The 20,385-nt window shown below is 42.9% G+C and overlaps 1 protein-coding gene across 7 annotated transcripts in view; it reads right to left on the bottom strand.

Moving 5' to 3' along the window:
- Positions 1-20,385, bottom strand: part of iqsec1b (IQ motif and Sec7 domain ArfGEF 1b) — a 104,889-nt gene that overhangs the window by 16,003 nt on the left and 68,501 nt on the right. For 4 of the 7 annotated variants that reach the window (XM_088409108.1, XM_088409115.1, XM_088409109.1 and 1 more), the window contains 5 exons: positions 3,887-4,166; positions 2,544-3,805; positions 2,199-2,360; positions 725-847; positions 211-377 (listed from right to left, as the gene is read on the bottom strand). In XM_088409108.1, coding sequence (XP_088265234.1) covers positions 211-377; positions 725-847; positions 2,199-2,360; positions 2,544-3,805; positions 3,887-4,166 — 1,994 coding nt within the window. Of the gene's footprint in view, positions 1-210; positions 378-724; positions 848-2,198; positions 2,361-2,543; positions 3,806-3,886; positions 4,167-4,540; positions 4,672-10,988; positions 11,240-15,864; positions 15,933-20,385 lie in introns of those variants that run through there. The other 3 variants (XM_088409114.1, XM_088409111.1, XM_088409110.1) reach the window with 3 other exon arrangements.

Raw genomic sequence — 20,385 nt, 5'->3', positions numbered from 1 at the left:
TAAGAAAACGGACGGATGGACAATATTAATGAGGATGCTGTGTTTAGACTAGTGGGGTTTCACACAACAAATTATTAGAAAAAAAAAACATTTTTGATTGACTTCCTAGATTGAGGCCAAACCTGTTCAATCATCACTTGACTATTACTACTAGTACCTTTCAATAAATTCCATGTGTAATCCATTTTTTTTTTTTTTTTTTTTTTTTACCTCTTAAATTCTTGATGAAATCTTCCAGTTTCATCTTCCTCTCAGGTTTGACGTTGGGGCTGTACATGTCTGTGTTGAGAAGGATGATGGCAAAGGCCAGTATGAAAATGGTATCAGGGTTCCTAAACTGACGAACCACTGTCGGGTTGCAGATGCAGTAGCGCTGGCTGGAGAGATGACATGACGAGGTACGAGATTACATAATGCAGGGGGAAATGATGTAAATATTGAGGAAATGTACTCAATACTGCTGAAAGAACAAAGGAAGTATGTATTATTGGTTCCTTGTTTTCATCAACACCTTTATCCACAGGAGGAACACTAGTGACAATGGCGTCAATAAGCAAACAACACAGTGTTGTGAAAATAAAAGTTTGGTGATATGTGGGGTTGTATGTATATTCCCATCAAGTTCATCAACAGTATATCCACACCATTGTCACCATGTACACATAATGCAGAGTGGTGCGTTACAAGCTTTGTTAAGGGTGCGTGTGTCAGTGTCTTAATGCACCTGAAAGCTTCGATAAGTCGTTCCACCTTCTGGGCCTCTCCCTGGACACGGATGTGGTTCTGAAATTTCCTGAGGGCTTCATCCAGCTCCATGCTCTGGAAGTCCATTTCATCCACCACGCAGCTACACAGCACACACACAAATGCAAAGACAAGAAGATGCACACCACACAGCAACACACGGTATTAAACAAGGCTCATTGGTGGGAACTGTGTTCCGTGCAACTATTTAAATGTTAGCAAAGGACACTTTAGCATGACTTGCAGTCTTAAAACACAAACCTGAGTGAAGCAATGATGATGCAAACCAACTTTTGAGTTTGAACATATTTGCTCTGATTGAATATTGATCGGTCCAGTGCAAGAGATAGATAATTAAATAATGGAGGGGGGGGGGGGGGGGGGGGGGGGGGGGCATTATTTTCATCAGCACTACTGGGGACCATGCATGTCCAAACGAAATGTATGAAAGAAGCCTCATTTTAAATACCAAGTATGTGATTATGATTATTATTTTGTTTAATCAATGTTCATTATAGCATCTTAAAGGGCTAATATCATAGAAATTCAATTTACGGGAGATTATTAACTGCAATACAATGTTAATTTCTCGCCGTAAACATCCTCAAAATGTTATTTTCAATTGATGTTTTTCTAAGAATTTCTTGCTTATCCTGCGCTCTCAGCACCACCCCACCCAAGCGGATAAAATGGCTTAGGAGAGGCAACGTGACGTTGACAAGCCTTCGTACTGCCCATGCAAGAGTAGACATACGGCTACCTTATCCGAGGAAACGTTCATAGTTTTTACTTTTAGGTTTCATTCCAACATCGGGGATGAGAGATTTTGCACCGAGTTGGGCATGTAAACAACGACGCCTCATTCATTAGTCACATAGTTTTATTGGAGAAAATGTCCAAGTGAGCAAAATGTATATTTGAGAGCACACAGCCGTGTGATCATCGTTGTAGTAAGTAATTCAGCCAGAACTGTTACGAGTAATGGTTTCTTGAGGGGGACCAATTTGAAAGGCTGAACTGGTGTTACTGCGCTTGACACGTCTTTTGCTCTGTTGGCTCTCGAGTTCATTTTGATGTCAGTAAAACGCCTGTTTTTCGCTTCTTTTATTCACTCGCAACAGCGCTAGCTTTTTTGTTGCCACTGTTTTGTCATGGCTGTTTGGCAGTTGAAGGACATTATGAAAGGGGCGTGGCAAGCCATGCTGTGACAGGAACGGCTTCACTGAACGAGATGTTTCACTTCCTGGTTCGAAATGTTGGCACCAAAAATTCCTTGTATTTAATAAGAAATTAGACCAGCAATGAGCTGAAGTTACGACATTTATTTGTACATATTTGACAGCGGAAAGTTTAAAATTCACGATATGGGCCCTTTAACACGTCATTTTTCATGTATGTAAGTGGATAGATTGTTTTGCATAGATGCTTTAAAGGTTTCGCAGTGCCATACTCACTCCAAAACATCTCTGTTGAACTGTTTCTGCCTATTTCCGAGGAACTCGCCAATCATCTGCCGGCTCAGGCCTTTTCTTTGCAACAAGAAGTGAGCCACACCAACTGGCGTGTCAGGAATGAAGCCCCTCTCGGTCAAGTATTGGATGCCCTTCTCTGGCTTCCTGATTAATCCCCGAAGAATGAAAGAGGAGAATCGATTAAAACTTGAAATCAAGTAAAGCATGTAGTTGTTAAAATCAAATAAATGTCCTGCTTGGAAAATATGCCGGGGTTGTGTAGCGGAGTACTGATTTACGGTGCGTCATATGAGCAAACCCTTGTTTTGTTTTGTGCCGAGTTCTTACTTGTTGAAGAGATTGAGGCCGATGCGGTAATGTCTCTTGCGGATCACATCGTTGCTGAAGATGGGCGAATCCCAGCTGTTGCGGGTCTCTTTGTGGTAGGTCTGCTTGCTGAGCGTCTGCTCTCGCAGGCTGTCCCTCGACGAGGACTCGGAGCTACAGTTGATGGTGTCGTTTGAGTTAGAAGTGCTGTTGATGCTGTCGTTGTCGCCGTCCGAAAAATCCGACTCGGACTTGCTCTGCCGATTAGCCGAGCCGTTTATGGCGAGGTGGCTCTCCAGCTGGCGGTGGCGGTGACGTAGAGGGGCGTCCTCCTCGCGAGACGACGCTCGTGGCGGAGGACCGTGAGAAATATGTTTGGGGCTCGCCTGAGAAGACGTCACGATGTGGCCGTGCGGCTCGTACACGGGCGGCCTTTTGACCGAGCCCCGTTCCGAGCGATCGCTCAACTCTGCGGAGCTGTCGCTCGGAGGTTCTATAGTCAACAGAGGAAGATGGTCCATTCTCAGACGCTGCTCTTGGCCCTCCAGAGAAGGAGTGCTGCGGCAGCTCGTGTCCGTTTCACGACCCTCGTCTTTTGGGTCAATAGGCCAGTAGTCCTGGGAGGAGTTTACTGACCGCAAGCGCATGTCTGACTCTGTGCCAGGGGGCTGCTCTCCCGACCGCGATAGAGCAATGGGAGGTGACATGTCGTCCTCGTCAATGAACAGAGTGACATCACTATAAGATGCCCTCGGGTCGTCGTGGATGTGTCCGGCCGCCCTGCGGTGGGACTTGACTTGATAGGAAACCTCCCTATCCACCTCAGGGTCCGGGCCTTCATCCCCCTGAAGGCTGCGGCAGTTCAATGCATCATCTATCGACTCTGCCAGGGATTTGACCTGCCTGGAGAAGGCGTCCTCGAGTTCCGTGATGGCGTCTGTCAAATCACCCTGTGGGGGTGGATGGGGCGCCATATTGGCCTGCTGGTGGACCTGTATATCCCCACGTTCCGATTGCAACATGGACAGTGGGGTGCCGTCTTCCGTCATGGATACCTGCCTCCCTTCAAAGTAGGAGCTGTGCACTTTCTCTGCACCCTCAAACGACAGCTGCATCCTCATGTTGGAGAGAACGATGCGTCTGGACATGCGGTTCTCTGACATAGAGCTCCTGAGACGTTCAAAATTCTTGTTCATCTGATACTGGCGGAAAGCAGTTTGGATCGTGCGAGCCGCATGCCGAGTTATGAATCGTCCGCCGTACTTGCGCTCCAGCATCTCCACCTGAGGAGAAGGCGGAACATGATGACATTGGGCCAAAGATGATCTATTGTGACTTTGTGAGGGACGCCCGACGCGGAATACCTGTTTATCTTGGAGGTCAGCAGAGAGCTCATAGCTCTCAGAGAGCGAGCGAGAGCGCTTGATGGCCTCTTCTTCCGCCTGCTTCCGAAGGATGGACTGCGAGTGCTGGAGCTTTGGCCGACGGGGTCTCTGAGGCCCAGGTTGAACCCCGTGGCTGTAGAGGGAGCTATCAAAACGGTCAGGGCTGATGGCCGACCCGTGGGTTACCGGACCTGGCCCATAACCTGCTCCTGCATCCAGGGAAGGGCCGCTCTCATTGGACCTTCCGTCCCCTTCCACACTGCAACCAGAACAAGAGGATACTTTGATAAACAACATTCAACCATCCTTATGGTTGTATAAGCCAGTTTGAGGCTTAAACTGGAGTGAAGTATGCAACTTCCTTATAATAGTCTTTGACAAATGAAGACTGTAGAGATGTATCTAAATGTATATTTACACAAATATATATTTACATAGGAATCGCTAGATGCACATAAATGTAGAGAAATACAGTATCTGCACACGAAATTTAATATATCTACATAAGCGCTATGACATCTGCTAAAGATCTACACCAATGTCACACAATCAAACAAACTAAAACCAAATATACAGGCAGCCGACTAACTCACTGGATATGTCAGATCAGAAGAAAAACAAATGGTCACTCACTCACTCTTACGATCAGCTGAATAACAAGGTGACTGTTTACTGCGAGAGGATATTCTATTTTCTATAAAGTGCCAACTCTTCCTCCATAGCTTGTCCACCATTCTTTTGGTCGAGTCAGGTCCAGAGTACACAGACTCCTCCAGGAAACTTCTCTTTATGCCGCCTAACGGGCCAATCAGTGATCGCAGGGAGTTGCATGATGTTTGCTGGCGCAATGTCACACGGTTGAGGCATTGTCTCAAAGTCCACTCTTGTATATAACAACAGAGCAAATACACTTTCTGCAGGCAGCCACAACATGTCCTGGGCAGCTATACTTGACATTTCTTCTGCTGCATGGTACAGAGTGAGCGCTGTTCATCGGTAAGCAAATGTGTTTGAGCTGTGACTCGACACACCCACGCAGTATACACAAACCATTTCCTTTATTAGTCAGCCTGACTTCAGCATGCCCCTACAACAACTTGCTGTCAAAGGACACCCATTCTGAGGAAACAAATAATCCCTGCTGCACAAAAGAGTGCAGCACAAATAAAACAATAAAATGTCCACGTACTATGTTATCTACTAATAAAAATGAGTAGAAACCAGGCAGCGTGAAACCTCAACTTGAAAGGTTTGACACTTATGCCAATCAAAATTTGAAACATATTTTTGAAATAGCTGAACAATGATCCACCGCGGCTTTGGATTTTATCCTTGTTTTGTTAAACTCATTCATCAGAATATCAATGTTGACAAACCAAAGTGGCAAAAGGAAATGCTGCTAAACTAAAGCTAAAAGAACTGAATGATTTAAGTAGAAAAGGTAACTGTGAAAATTATTTTAAACTTTACTAACCTAGCGCTAATCCTCTTAATTCCTATAACGCTGACTTTTTGTTAGCAGATATTGATAGTACTGACCAATAGCTGCATTCACCTCCAGCTATAGATGTACATATGTATTCTATTACATTGGTCACAAAAGAGGTCAACAATTAGATCACGGTGGCTGTTTGTTTTCAAATTATTTTATTCTTGTAATGGCTGAGTAGCCAAAAGCTAATTCCCAATATCTAACAATAATCAAATAGAAGCAATTACCAAAGAAGCGGTGCAAAGATAAAGAGAATACTTCTGTATCCTTTTTGTATTATACATTATTAACTAGGTTTCTAGTGTATAATACAACAAAACATATGACACGACACTCACAAAGTCGGTCATCTGAGGTCCTGACACTCGAAAATCAGAGTTGGGGGTAATGCATTACAAAAGTAATGCAATTACTCTTACGCATTACTTTTAGCTGTAACGCGGTAGTGTAATATATCACATACAAAAAACTGTAATATTGTGCTCGTTACAAATGAGAGTAACGTAATGCATAACACATTACAATGCATTTTTAGTGGCGCCCCCTTTGTCTTAAAAAGTTTACAATACAACATAGATGAAATGATGTGTACTGGTTTTAGGCTAAAGCAAACCTTCCACTGGATGTATGATGACCCTAATGAGCTACATTTAGAATGGCAAATCCATATTTCCAGTTATGGTGGTGAGGGTAATATAAAAGTAACGCAATAGTAGTGTAATGCATTACATTTCAAAAGCAATAATATTGTAATGTAACTACTCTAATTACTAATAAACTACTTTTAATTACTTTGAGATGATAGATAATGCATTGCAGTTTTGAAGTAGCTTGCCTAACTGTTGAAAATAATTGAGAAAACGTCACCTTAAGGTCAAATGACATTTTACAAAACCCAGTCTGACTTCAAATTTGACACACTCATCTTGTGTGGTATTATTTATGTGAGCTGGCGGGTTTTGTTGATCATTTTAGATTTTGGCACATTAACGATTGATAACAAGAAAAACTTTTTTTTTTTTCCAATTTGACTGGTTTGTATTCTGTTAGTAGTCTATGCCTACTCCATGAGGTCAGTTGTTTGTAGTGGTGAAAAGCGGAGAAAAGAATAGAAATGCTCGCAACGGGCAAAGTACTTGTACTGTGGTGAAATGGATGTTGAAAAGAAAAAGAGGGCGGAAATTAGCAGTAAGGGAGCAAGGCACTGATCTAGAGATTGCTTGCGCTATAGTTGAGTAAAAATATTGGAACACATAAACCAACATAAAAAAAGTGGAGGAATAGCAAGAGATAGCCACCCAGTGGCGTGTGCCTCTCTGCTGGCTTTTATTCACCAGAAACTCCAGTTTCAATGTTAGCATGCAAAGCATCTCAGCTGGGAGTGATTTGCAGCCACGGGATTGAGGGATCTAGGAGGGCAGTCCCCCCTCCCTCCACACACACACACACACACACACACACACGCACACACGCGCACACACGCAAACCCTGCTCAGGCCTCAGCCCATTCCCTCAGTTGGACCTGAGGGAGATACATTCCTCCATCCCGGAAAAGCGGAGTCACATCGACAGGAGGTCTGGGAGTAGAGGAAGGTTAATGAAGAGCAGGCTGCCGCTACGGAGGAAGTGCGAGCTGCTGCCTCTCCAATTAAGACTTGACTTTTTCACTAAATATCCTACAATATGCAGCTTGATAAAATGTATTCATTCTCCTTCTGAAAACACTAACTCTTCAAGTTCCCCCAATTCAAAAAAATCAAGAAAATAATGTAAATGGCCAAGCATGACCATTTCTGTCTTGTCCGAGGCAAGCGAAAACAGCAACTTTAAATGGTGTCAGTATGGGTTGCTAAGGAAGTGCATCAAGCTTTCCTGGAGGCAACACAAAATGACTCGTGCTTAAAGCAGACTATGAGTAATACCCCAAAAGCAGGATACAGTATACAAATGTATTCCAGGTCCCCTGCCTCCATCTGTCTCTTCACCCAAGACATTTTTCCATGATATTTGGCTACACCTCAATATCACAATTCTCGACACAAACGCACAGACGGCATGTGCTCCAAAGACAACAAAAGCAGATGTTCTTGCTCTGCAGAGAGCTCATAAATGCAGATGGAAGCAGCAGTCCTCACAAGCACACATGAAGGAGAATGAATTCCTCAGGTGGAAAGTTGGTGGACCACACAACAAGAAGCTCGCTGCCAGGACTAATACTGTCGTGCCCAACTGGCCGTCACCAACCGCTCTGAAATGAGCACATTGTAGTTTGATATGGCTGAGAACAGGAACGCGCTAACAACCAACAGCCTGACAGTCGCTCGGTGGGAGTATGTAACAAAGTTGACAGGAGTATCATAAAACTTTTGAGTTCAAAAGTTGTGGTGCTTAGTGCCTCCATGCACAAATCAAAAATTGTCATCAAGCACCCCCAGTTGTGCATTCCTGCATGCGACAGTCCCCCACATCAAATGCTTTGAAGGAGCGTTTCATCTTTTTGTAAGACGTACAACTGTAAAACTCATACACTGGCCTGGCTTCAGTAAATGTAAAGTACTTGTCTCAGGCCTTTAGCAGATGTTTAAAATTAAATGACATAAGTCGCAACTGTTTCAAAGCGTGTGTTCACTCTTTGATGTGCTGATCGACAAGTTTCCCCAAACAATCTGCCTCAAAATAGAAAGGATTCTACAATGGCATATGCCCACAAAGTCCTTCAGTTTTTCTTCTATGATTAAAAGATCTACCTAAACTGCAACAGTTGTCTGGGTGGAACGCGACGTATGAAAATTATACACAATGCGCCCTCCACGTCTGCTCCGCAACACATGACATAATTCGGCTAAACTTCCTGTAATTAGTCAAGTCTATTTGTATAGCCATGAATCACAGTAGTCTCAAAGGTAAACTTAGGCTTTCAAACTAAAAGTATACTCAAATATTCAAGAGAGAAGTACTTTGATTTTGGACACCGGTAAAACACGCCAAACCTCCTTGACTATAACTTTCTACTAAGCTGGGACATCAGCAACTATCAGCCATTTACAATCAGCAATGTTGTGTATCCTTCAGTGAAACTTGTTAGCCGTACACTAGCAACTCCAGCGATTCTGAGGATGATCATACTTTCCACTGAAGCACCAAGTCTGAATGTTTCGTTCAATTCCCCCGTCCCATTTAGTCATTTCTCCTTTTTAATGTCCCACTTTCTAATACTGATTCTCATATCTCCTCAGATTTCCTCTGGACTTACTCTCACCCAGCCGTCCCATTGCAATAGTCCCAACAGCACTGACGTTATTTGGGCAGCAAAAATGAGGCTGTGGCAAAAACGCTGTCTGTACAGGCAATAAGCAACAAGCGTCTGTGCTCTCCTCTAAAGAGTCCACAATGGATTTAACATATAATCAACACGTAATGACAAAAAAGATTGAAAAGTTCAAATTAACTCATTGAGTGCCATGGACGAGAGTTGTTGTCTTTTAAACTGGAAATAACAAAAATAAATAATAAAATTCTGGTCAAATGCATTTTTTTTTTTTTTTTGGAGAAGAGCTGACACCATTGACTAATCGCAGTCGTTCCTTTTAGCCTCAGGGTGAGACATCGGGCAGAGCTAGTTGCTGTTGCTTCTACCTCTGTTTCCGTAACCATTTGGGGTTTAAGGCGATTGGGTGGTTGACCCAATGAGCCCGAGGCCTGATTCCCGCGGACCGGTCCTAATAGACCTAAGGTGGGCTCCACCTAGACGCTTACAGCACCTTGTGTTTCCAAGTGGTCTCCGAGCTAACTACTGACCAAGCACGACCCTTAGCTTCCAAGATTGGAACATTCTCAGAGTAGTATGGCTATAAGCTAATGCTTACCTAATAAAAGCAAAAGAGCACTGTAATGCCAACTGTGACCATTGGATGGCAGTGTTTCCACACTTACAACACAGGTATTACCTACATATATTTTAACTGATGAATGAAAGTCAATCTTTCATATGGTAGCACCCGCATTTACATAGACATAGCACACAATATTCTGTCTGTTCTGAAAAGTGAGTGAAAAAGCAAAATAGGCTGGCCCTCTAGAGGTTTCCTTTTCCAATAACGCTTGGCACTAAAAGAGTTAAAGGCAGGTCAAACGCTATCTAAAGTTTATAGCTATGGTAGGCAAATGGGATCATCACAATAAAAAAATAAATACAATAAAAAAATTAAAAATCACAATGCACAATGAAGTCGCACCAGGAACTATTTATTATAAAATTAATCGGTAGTCAATCTGGTGATCAGTGGCTGTTATTAATTTTGATAATGCTAAAAATTATTTTGGTTTACAGTTCAACAACACATATCAAGCCAAGTCACTCGCCCTTATCCAACTTTTGCTCGGTATTGATGTTGTGCCAGCAAAGTAAAGCTTTTCGTCCCCCCACAACTTCATTGACAAGCGTCTGCTCTGATTTTGGCTTGTCAAACAAACAATAAATTGTCTTCATGTACTATATCCTGCAATGTGCTGATGGACTCGTCATTCTGCCAAAGGAGTTACTATTTTCATTTATTGATTGATTTACAAGTATCAAGACTGCCACAACATGCTTACTTGTGTGCTTACTTTTTTTTAATCTACCAAGGGAGTTCAGTGTTGTGTTCACATGGTCTGTCTGCGTCCCACCACTACAAACTAGACTTTGAGGTCGCTCTACTGTGTGACATCATAGATAAACATAAGACTGCACACCTAAGAGTGTTTGTTGACAAAGATCACGGATTTCATCAAGATTAGCTTCCCGCCAAAAATCTGATGACAGTTTAATTTTGAGGGACTGTAAATATTTACAGATACCCACTGTGCTATTTCAAAAAACCGAAAAACTGGCCGAGGATAGTTTTGAACTTGGGATATTTCAACGCAGCTTGAAACAAAGCCACTGCAGATAAAATGCGAACGAGTGTGCACTGTGGCAGGCAGCGCTTACGGTATGTTAAGTCATCACTAATCAATATGGCTCCCTTGTATACATACTTCCAGCCCTCTAATCTGTCCGAATCACGGCGGCTCTCTCCCGCTCTTGTCAAGACTCAAAGAACACAAACAGTAGAGTAGATGTCATTGTCTTCCAGTGTGGAATAATCAAACAACCCTCCAATGTACACTCAACACCTGCCCTTGAGTATCCATCTTAAAAAAGAAAAAGGAAAAAAAAGCCTGCAGTCATGTCCAGGAAGCAGGAGGGCCGCGACACACCACAGGAATGCCCTTCAAGCAGGGGGAACAATTCAGAACTCATAGACGGAGTGGATACAATGAGAAGAAACACACTATTATGACATTATGTGACTCAAAGAGACCATTTAAAGTTCACTGGCACTTTATCTAACAAAGGCCGCAGCCTGGAAAACTATGATGTGGAAATACGGCCAAATAAGTGCATAATGTGAGTGGACACACGCAGTGTGTCTCTCTACTGTTTAATAAACAAGAGCTTTATGAGCTCACCCTCTTCCAATGACAAAACAGTCATGCTTTCAGGCCCCCGCCTCACATACACAAGCAGACTAAAAACAAACACGCTCCCGGTTGAAACGCTCTTACCAGCCATTCAGCTCCAGCTCCAGCAGGGACTGAGTCTTCTCTGAGTTACACTGCAAACACCACATGCTGACCACCGCTGGCAAGACACCACCAAACATCAGCGGTCCCCACCGGCCTCAACTGTCCTTCCTGATGCTTACAAGCCTTCTCTAATGGACAAACTCATCTCCAAAGCGCCATCTGCGATTACTGGTTGTATTGCCACGCGCTGTGTAGTCAGAGCCATCACTTGTTCTGGTAAGAAATGCTCTCAGTGGAAGGTAGGCGGACATGGTCAGTGCTAAGCTGCAGTCTAAAATCACTGACAGACTAGTGGAGCCTTTTTTTTTTTTGGTTGCGCTTTCTCCCTCTCTGTTCTAGTTGTGCCCGGCTACAAAGAGTGTAGGGGGGCGGAGGCTTGGACACCGGGGAGTGTGGGTTTTGCCAAACCCGGAGCGTTATGGAAGAGGGCGGAGTGTGACGAGGGGGGAAAAAGGGGCGGCGGATAAGTGTAACTGGGTAGAAAGAGAAAAAAGTGGACGAGGGAAAAAAAAAAAAACCTTGTGAAACGCTCATCCTGAAGGGAAGGGACACAAGATTGACCCCAAGGCACGGGATGTAAGAAAATCACATTTTTCCGGAGTGTTATCTGCAAATTGAAAACTTGAAAGAAAAAAAAAATAAGAAACAGAAAAAGGGAAGGACAGCTTTTTGGGGGAACAAACGAGTGCAGTACATAAACTGGAAAAGAAATGATACATACTGTAGAAATGCTACAGTTATGTTCTGCTAGCTGATCTTTTCTTGAGTACAGGATAAAGAGAGCACTTCTATTTTTAGAACCTCTCAAGGCTGTGGAGTGACATGAACCATTTCTTTCATCTGTAAAATAATAAATAAATGACAGAAAACCGCATCTTAACATTTTTGTTTTGGTACTATTTTTGCTTTGACCAATTTCACAGATGATATTACCCGGCCCAAACTGCATGGTATGTATTTCTGAAAAGATCCAATCTGCTTTCACACTTGCGGTTGACCCTTCAACAGAGTCTGTTTTGGAGACAGAGTTGAAGACTAATCACTCCTCTGAGAGAGGGGGGTTAGTGCAAACTTAAGGTATTTTCCATCTAATGACAACAGACACAGGAAACTGGAAGGAGAAGTTTGTAGGAGCAGTATATTCTGAGAGCTGCTCGTGTCCTTTAATTAGAGGCAGACAGACAGACATAGCAGGTTGGTTAAAGGAGTCACAATGATGAACGATGACGATGCACACAACTGGGCGACTGATGTATTTTGGTTTGGGATCCAGGCCCTTGTTACTCGTGCCTACTTCTGCTAATGCTAAAGCCCCTAAGAGTCCATTTACAGATCGGACTTATCATTCACTTTCACAACAACAATCTCTCTTCTGCCGGTAAAGAAAACAGACCCATTTGGGAACACAATCTATTTAAGATGACGCTTTAGTAGAACGAGTCTTTCATAATGATTTTCAAATATGTGCGTGATGATAGCGCTCTCTGTGCAGGCCTAATCCGAAAAGACCACTGGGATCAGAGAAACAGCAACGTTTATTTGTTTGGGAATGAGATAAGAACTACCCGAGCCTCGTTTTGACATATATAAGCCCTGAGCTTATTATAAATGTTTTAGCAAGGCACACAAGGGTCGGATTAGCAAAATTCAATCTGGAGAGCTCTGCTAAAATGACCCAATTACAAAAATCCAAGGTAGAACCAGTGCATTTATTATATTGTTAATGACAACTCAAGGACGCAATCCAGTAGAATTCTCTGGCGGCCTCATCTTCTCTTGTGTTACGATCCCGTCTAGTCATCCTGCCTGGTGAAGGCCCACTCCATGTCCTGGGCCCGCCCGCATGCTTCTCGGCTAAGGAATGATGTCATTGAAAATTCCAGAGGCAGAAGCCCTCTTTCTGCTCATAAAACACCATTTCTTCAACTCAATGCATATGGTCCCTCTGCTTTTCTGCTCCTACCCCATCACTCTTGACGAGTTCTAAAGTCCTCCTTTCTTTTCTGAGTTCGGTCCATTACACATTGTGCAAGGTCAAGGAGGCACGTGGAGGTCAGCGTTACACAAACAGATGTCGCACTATCAAGAGAAAGACACAAATAAAAACGTTCCCATGCATTACAAAGAATTACAGAAGGCAAAGTAGACAAAAGGATACTAAATGATATGACACAGGGACAGATAGTTTCCTGGAAACTTGGGTCACAAGATTTCGGTACATCGCCCACAGTCTATGTGACATCATACACCGTCTCAAATCATCTGCATTTTGTTCAGAGACTTGAGGCTTGTGCTGAGAAGCAAAATATAAAAAGGAAAACTCAGCCCCTGCCAGGTCTGGAAACGATTAGAATGGCCTGATGTCACCGTTTGATACAAAAGCATACTGTATACAGACGACTTTCTAGAGGTGGAAACATGTTATTTCTTTGCACAAAATGCATCTGGTAACAAATATGGAATGGAAATAGACTATTTTACGGACCCTAGATAGGTCGCCTCTGCTTAGCGTGTTTTGCTAGCTTTGATGAGTTGCCAAAGTTACTTACTGATTGTTGGTAGATTGCGACGTGGTTTCAAACACGTCAAGTGCAAAGCATGAACTTTTTAAAGTTGCGTTTTTGTGTTCTTTACTGTTATTTTTTTACCTGTGTTCCTGATTCTGCTTTAAGCTGCGATTCCACTCCCTTAATATAAATATCATTTCAGCCAACCAACAACACGGACAAAGAGTCATTTGAATTGCACAAAACCAGCGTCCACCCTTAACCTATGCATGTTCATTCAGAGACTGACTGTGTCTGTTCTGGTTTCCTCTCACATTCCAAACACATATGCCAGTCAGGTGGGGTAAAAATATGGAAACAGTTCAAGGACATGTATTCTGACATCCAGTCATCTATCCGTTCTGGTTTCTTCTTGGATGTACGCAAAGACAACAAAGCAAAGTTTAACATTACGATCCGACCGCGTTTGTTCTAGTTTTTGCTATCCTGTAAAATGTGTTTTATGGAACTCTGGCAAAGCTTTACCCTTGATTGCATGCATATGTGATTCTGCTCACTCTATAAAAGACATATGGAGGTCACGTACGGTGTACTGTTACCGTTATTAGGAGGCGGCACTGTTTGTCCCTTTGCAACAATTTCCTTTCAGTTTGCTAGCTATCCAGTGAGCAAATTACTCAGAAGCTTATTACCAAAAAGCCAGCCCTGACAGAAATACACAACCGCACATTAGTCCGATCGAAAAAAACTGCCCATATGAGTTGACCCGTTGTGGTAAACTCTCTGAGAGTGAGATTACAAATGCATTGATGAAGCGCAACAGAAAACTTTGCCAGGAATGAAATGCTTATGTTAGTTTGTCTGCAATTATATCAAGTCAGCATGTCTTTGTGTCATTTCTACAGTAACAATACAAATAACTCTTGTGGTTTTCGGTCTGAGCAGCCTTGTCTGTAAATGGGATAAACACCACAGTGGATATAAATAACCGAGATGGTTATAAGAGCCAGGGACTGCCACTGCGGGCTGACAAAACAGACCATGGGAAGCGGTCATGAGGGGCCTTTAGGAGTGACAGTGCCACTCTTGGGTCAAAAAATGACACTACAAGCTACTATCAAGACATACAATAGGCCCACACAGCATAGAAATGTGCAATGATGTCATTTGGTAGCACTGAGGTCAAGTATATTTATAATAGCTGCAGGCAGAGAGGCGGGCTGGGTTATTCAAAGAAACCAAGATGTAAAACAGCATGCTTTTTTTTTTAGAAGGGGGATTGAGATATGCTTGGGCCGGGTGCATATATTTCAGAGTGTTGAGAAAATCTCAACTCTTCCAGCCTGTTTACAAAAACCTTTCATATGGAATATGTGGCACAGTAATGGTTCAGTCAGGATTGTTTTATTAAAAAAAAAAAAAAAAAAAAGATTAAGCCATCCGTTGCAAATTATTTTGAGTATGGCTATTCTGGAATTCAATGGGACCTGCGTCAACATGGAAAACACTTCTCTGAGCAGTGAGGCATGAGTAAGGCAGGAATCAATGACAGCACACTCGACACTGTTTAAAAGTAAAGTCAAGGAAACAAATGGAGCTGGTGCTTGCAATGTGTACTGCAGAGAAAGTAGGCAGCACTTTAAATGATTCGCACCCAATGGTATTTGCCAATGAGGATAACAAGGGATCAGCTGATCCTATTGAATGTGTGTGTGTGTGTGTGTGTTTGTGGCTGTGTGTGTGCGGAGAAAGTGGGTCAGCAGCCCATGGAAGAATCAGCCGATTGAGCAGTGACTGCAGGCTGAAAGTGCAGGCCCTTCAATGGGGCTGGATTTCCAAAATGTACATATTTTTAAACTTTTTTTTCCCCACTCAAAATTATTGTGAAACATTCGTTTGTATTTTGAGGGAGCAAAGGTCTGGTCAAAAAAAACAAAACAAAGTATGTTTGAAGAAATAGTACCTTTATAGTAAGTGGATGTTTGCTTATTTTTTCCATTTTTTTTTTTCTTTTGGTTGCTGAGAAGCCGGTTCCAGGAGCAAGATAGAAATCACAGTTTGACACAAAACCCCCTTGAGTGTGAAGTGTCATGGGGCCAATCAATTTACCAGATATATGTTTTGCACTAAAGTAACACATTTAGCGATGTTCTACTGAGTGACAAGACAGACTTTTTTTTTCTTTAAATATATTCATTCAGCCATTTCCAATGGGTGCGTATCCTCACAAGGGTCACTGAAGCCGCTTCGGATTGATTGCCAGTCAATTTCAGGGCACACAAATACAAACAAGCATTCACACTCCCAATCACACCGTAGAAACAATTTAGAGTGTCGAATATACCTACCATGCATGTTTTTGGAAATTGGGAGGAAGCCAGAATGCCCGGGGAGAACCCATGCTTGCACAGGGAGAACATTCAAAGTCCGCACAGTAAGGTCGGAGCCGGGATCGAACCTGGTACCTCCGAACTGTGGGGCGGGGCGTGCTAATGACTCTCTCTCTCTCAATACTACACATATACAATACAAACATTTGCAAATACAGCAACTGAGGCAGCAAAAAGGAGAGCAATATATGTTCCAAATACCTGTGATGTTCTTCAAGCAAAACAAGACACCATCTGCTCCCCAAAACTGAAAGCACAGTGGTGGCCAATCAACCGTCAGGTACTTCCCCAAATGACTGAAATCAATCCAGACCGGTCCGTCCCCCTCTGCTCAACCGAATACCCGCCACCGCTCATCAGCAGGATCCTGGTCAAAAGGCAAAACAGTATAATCACGTATCCACAGTACTTCCCCATTTTCTCTTTGTCTGTTAAAGCGTGACACCGCTCGGCAAGGCGATACATTTCGTCACGAGCTGAGTGACATGAAAGAGCTGGCTACATTGACTGGGAGGCGCACAAGGAGAATAATTGCTGCGCCAATCAAATTGCATTCACTCGCTACTGCACCGGGGATCCGATAAACGGCAAATGATGTGAACTGTGTTGTTGCTGCTCATTGAGTGCAAATCCCTCACAAGTTTTCATTAGAGGCCAAGTATGATTTCGTGTCGCGAGCTGACTCCTGCACAAATATAAAATATAAAAATATAAAATATAAAATCACGTGGCGCTTTTTTCCCCCAAAATTTGTCGCTGAGTCAAAGCATACCCAAAGTAAAGTATATTACTAATACTTTGCCCCAGTACGGCCGCGATCAACTGTTCCTTTAGTCTTGTTACTTTTCCTGGCAAACCCACCATTGCTTTCGTGGCATTGATGAAGCCCACAAGGAAAATACTATTGAGCCCAAAGGAGAACGTCCTGGCTCGGTTATGCTGGCAGAAATCAATTGTGCGTATGTGTTGGCACAGCAAATGACGCCAGTCTTTCTCACAGCCCCCTATTCCTTGATCAGGTAGAATACTTTCTTCCTTGCTGCACGAGGGGCTTAACTGACAATATGTCAGATTTACTATCTGGTCAGAATGCAAAAATGGCAGTCATCACTCTTGGCTTGTCGGTGTGTTATTCAAGCATTGTAGAGAAACTTTGCTTCTATGTCCGGCTCCTCTAGAAATGAAAGCATCCCATGAATTAAATACTAATGGCCTCATTACACTGACAGTCAGTATAAAATATAGGATCTAATCTGGAGGGGTTGACACAAATTGAGAAAGGAACTCAAACTTGTAAATTGTCTGTGTGATTGCCACTAAATCTCACAATGAGGAATCATCAGGAATTCATTGATATTAAATCTGTTTGGATAGAGAAAAACTGTATGGCAGTTTAAATGTGAACAATTAGGCTGCTGTAGCAGCAGTTTTAGCAGAACGTGACAACGTTTCACCAATAAAACAAGAACAAAGGACATTAAAAGAAGCTTTTTTCAATTCTAGCCAATCCAAATGTTTTTAAACTATTGCTAGAAATAGTAACAATTACATACATGCAACAATTAAATAAGCAATTACAAAAAAGTGGTTTTCATATCAGTTTTTAGTTTATTTGGGCTGTAACTTTTATATATTTTTGAAATAAATTACCCAATTGATCAATCAAACAATCGGATGACGTTTGATTTTGCATTAAATTGTTCATTTGTTCATTTAGAGGTAAATTACATGTTACTGTTCATCATTGTGTATCAATTATGCGCAAAGTTAGTCTATTTGAGGTCAGATATCGAAGTTAACTGTACAGTTAATAAACAATCTATTCAAGTAGATATAATGGTCCATCTCATGATCATATCGGTGGTTGTTGTTTTCCTGATCATGGATTTGCGATCATGATCAGCTTTAAGTCTACAGTAAACTGCTGCAAGCAACTGACTTAATCAGCTGCTTTTAAATATTTATGGAAAGCCATGGTTGATGGCACCTTTACAAAAGCAGCAATATTAAAGGGGAAATTATTTATGACTTGCAGCTCTCCCGCTTGTGTGCTCGCATAACGGATGGTAGGAAGATTGATTTATTTATTACAAAAGTGTTGATCTGCAAGGTGCCATTCTGTACATTTTCAGCAGAGATGTTTGAAAGGCAGGGCTTGCCCAACCCGAGCATTGTTCTGTTATTGGACTTATGTGCTTGCCATGGATTGTCCATAACAAACACCATCTTCAAACATAGGCGCACTTAACACCAGGACACCCTTGGCCACAGTTTAATGGTACACTTTGCGGTTGTGTCATCAGATTTGCGGGAGCATATGTCCGACCGTCGGGTGACGAGAGGGATGGAACGGCCTGGTGGTGTGTTGGCTCAGACGGTGGGGAAGAACACCGGTCAGACCCGGCAGACCCAAACGTACGGTGAGGGGACGTCTGGCAGAGTCACAGTGACAGAAGGAGTTTCAAGTCCCACCTCCCATGTCCTGGGAGAGGCGGGTGACATCGAGTCTGAGGGGACCACGTTCCACGCCTCCATTGTCGAGGCTGCCGATCAAAGTTGTGGCAGTAAGGTGGTCAGTGCTTGTCGTGAGGGCAATCCTCTAACCGACTGGTGGACATTAACGGTAAGCAATGTGGTCGAGCCTTTTAGGCCTGTGAGAGGCAGCTGACCTCTGGAGGCTGCTGATCTTCTCTTGGGATGTCGTGAGCCGGTGGGGAGAATACTTTGAGACTTCCTCAATTCCACTGACAGGTTTTCCTCTGAGAAGCAGAGTCTGGAAACTCTTGAGGCGGGCTCTTCCTTCTCTCTGCGGAGGAAAGTCACCGATGCGGAAAAAAAAAAAAAAAACAAACTCCTTGGAGGCAAGGCCACTAGGGTGGATGAGAGCCGCCAGGAGTTCCTGAAGACTTTCACCGTTGTAGGGATGTCTCGGTTGATGCGCCTCTGTAAAGTTGCACGGACGGATGGATGGGTTGAGCAACTGCGTTTAACCCACTCAGAAATGTTACAATTTAAATCATCCCGAGTGAAGGGCAAAGTTTAGAAATACTAAAAAGAAGAAGAAAGAAATGTCATTAGGGCAAGAGTTCTTTTTATTTCTTGGAGGGCAAAATCAGATAGATAAAACACTAATCCCGCTCCACCTACTCAAACAGGAACAAAGCAGGAGGAGGAACTCCTCCTCCTTTTGAGCAAGTCACGAGCTGAGTGCTGAGAAATGGATTCAGACATATCCCAGTCCAAGGAGAAATCCTGAGTATGCAAGTTCCATTCATTCCACATTTCCACAAGACCTTGGTGCAAGTCAGCAACTCTTATATTTCAACATATGCAAAGAGGAAGGATGTGAGGGTGAGCTTTAAACTAAACCTATTAATGAGGGGGTCACACAGCACCTTGTTTGTTATTTTATTAACTGCTGGGGTACTTGAGGCAGCAGAGATTGTTCATGTTAAAACTAAGACACACCAGATTCATTGACTCAATTTGTATGTCCTTTAGTTCGCATGAAACCAAAGCCGATTGGATGTTTTAACAACACAGTAATGACCCGTCTCTCTACTAGGGTAGGAAAGGCAATCAGTCATGCACACCATAGCTGCAAATGAGCTACATTGGCCTGGAAGGGGCCAAGTGTTTTCATTAAAGAGCGATAGGCTCCAAATGTAGTGCAACCCTTTACTTGCTCCAACAATGCTTTCTGGATTATTGAGTGGAAGTGGAGTTCTGGCCTCAGCCGTGTCATCGATCTGGAGACCCTTCAGTCGCTTAGAGCGGCTGCCCTCTTTCAGCCCACGGGATAGATCCTCAGGGAATGGGCTGATTGTATTAGAATTATTCATTTAAGAGCAATTTCAGCAGGAATTAACAACATATTAGCGGCGTAAGAAACTATTTGGAAATTCTCAAGAGTCTCAAAGTAAAAAGTGGATGTTTATGCCACCTTCATAAAATGGGACTACTCTAGAGTGCAGAACATTGGCCTTATTCTGTCATTGTATTAAAGCACCCTAAATATGCCAGCTGTCAGTCAAAAGGTTGGCTGGGGTATCTTTCACACCCAAGTGGTCGTCGATGAAGTAGGTAACGTTTATTGTTTTTTCATCCTCCCACACAGTAACATCCATTTCCTCCAATTTCTGAATTAGCAGCTTGAATTTTATGGACACACATGAAATACATCTGGCATATTCACATAGGAAGGGACAAGATCGCTTACGACAAGATCTTGTGATATTAGAATGCCACAAGATATTTTGTCCCTGCACAGCACGAGGTATATATTTTTTCTTTTGGCTGTTTATTGGCTTCTTGGTCCAGTAGTGCAATCAAGTAAGTACATAGGAGAATGTGCTGCTTGTTAATCTTACCATGCCAAATAATACACAAATGCAAAGGAAAATGGCATTATTTTGGGAAGCTTCTGTAACAGCTAGTGACCTCTGCTGGCAAAACAAGCACCGCAGTTGATTTGGAAAA

The sequence above is a fragment of the Hippichthys cyanospilos genome, chromosome 2 (assembly GCF_059441005.1).
Source record: "Hippichthys cyanospilos isolate Australia breed blue-spotted pipefish chromosome 2, RoL_Hcya_1.0, whole genome shotgun sequence".
Classification (NCBI taxonomy): Eukaryota; Metazoa; Chordata; class Actinopteri; order Syngnathiformes; family Syngnathidae; genus Hippichthys; species Hippichthys cyanospilos.
The sequence above is the reverse complement of the archived record's forward strand: the minus strand, read 5'-3'. Positions and strand labels throughout refer to the sequence as shown.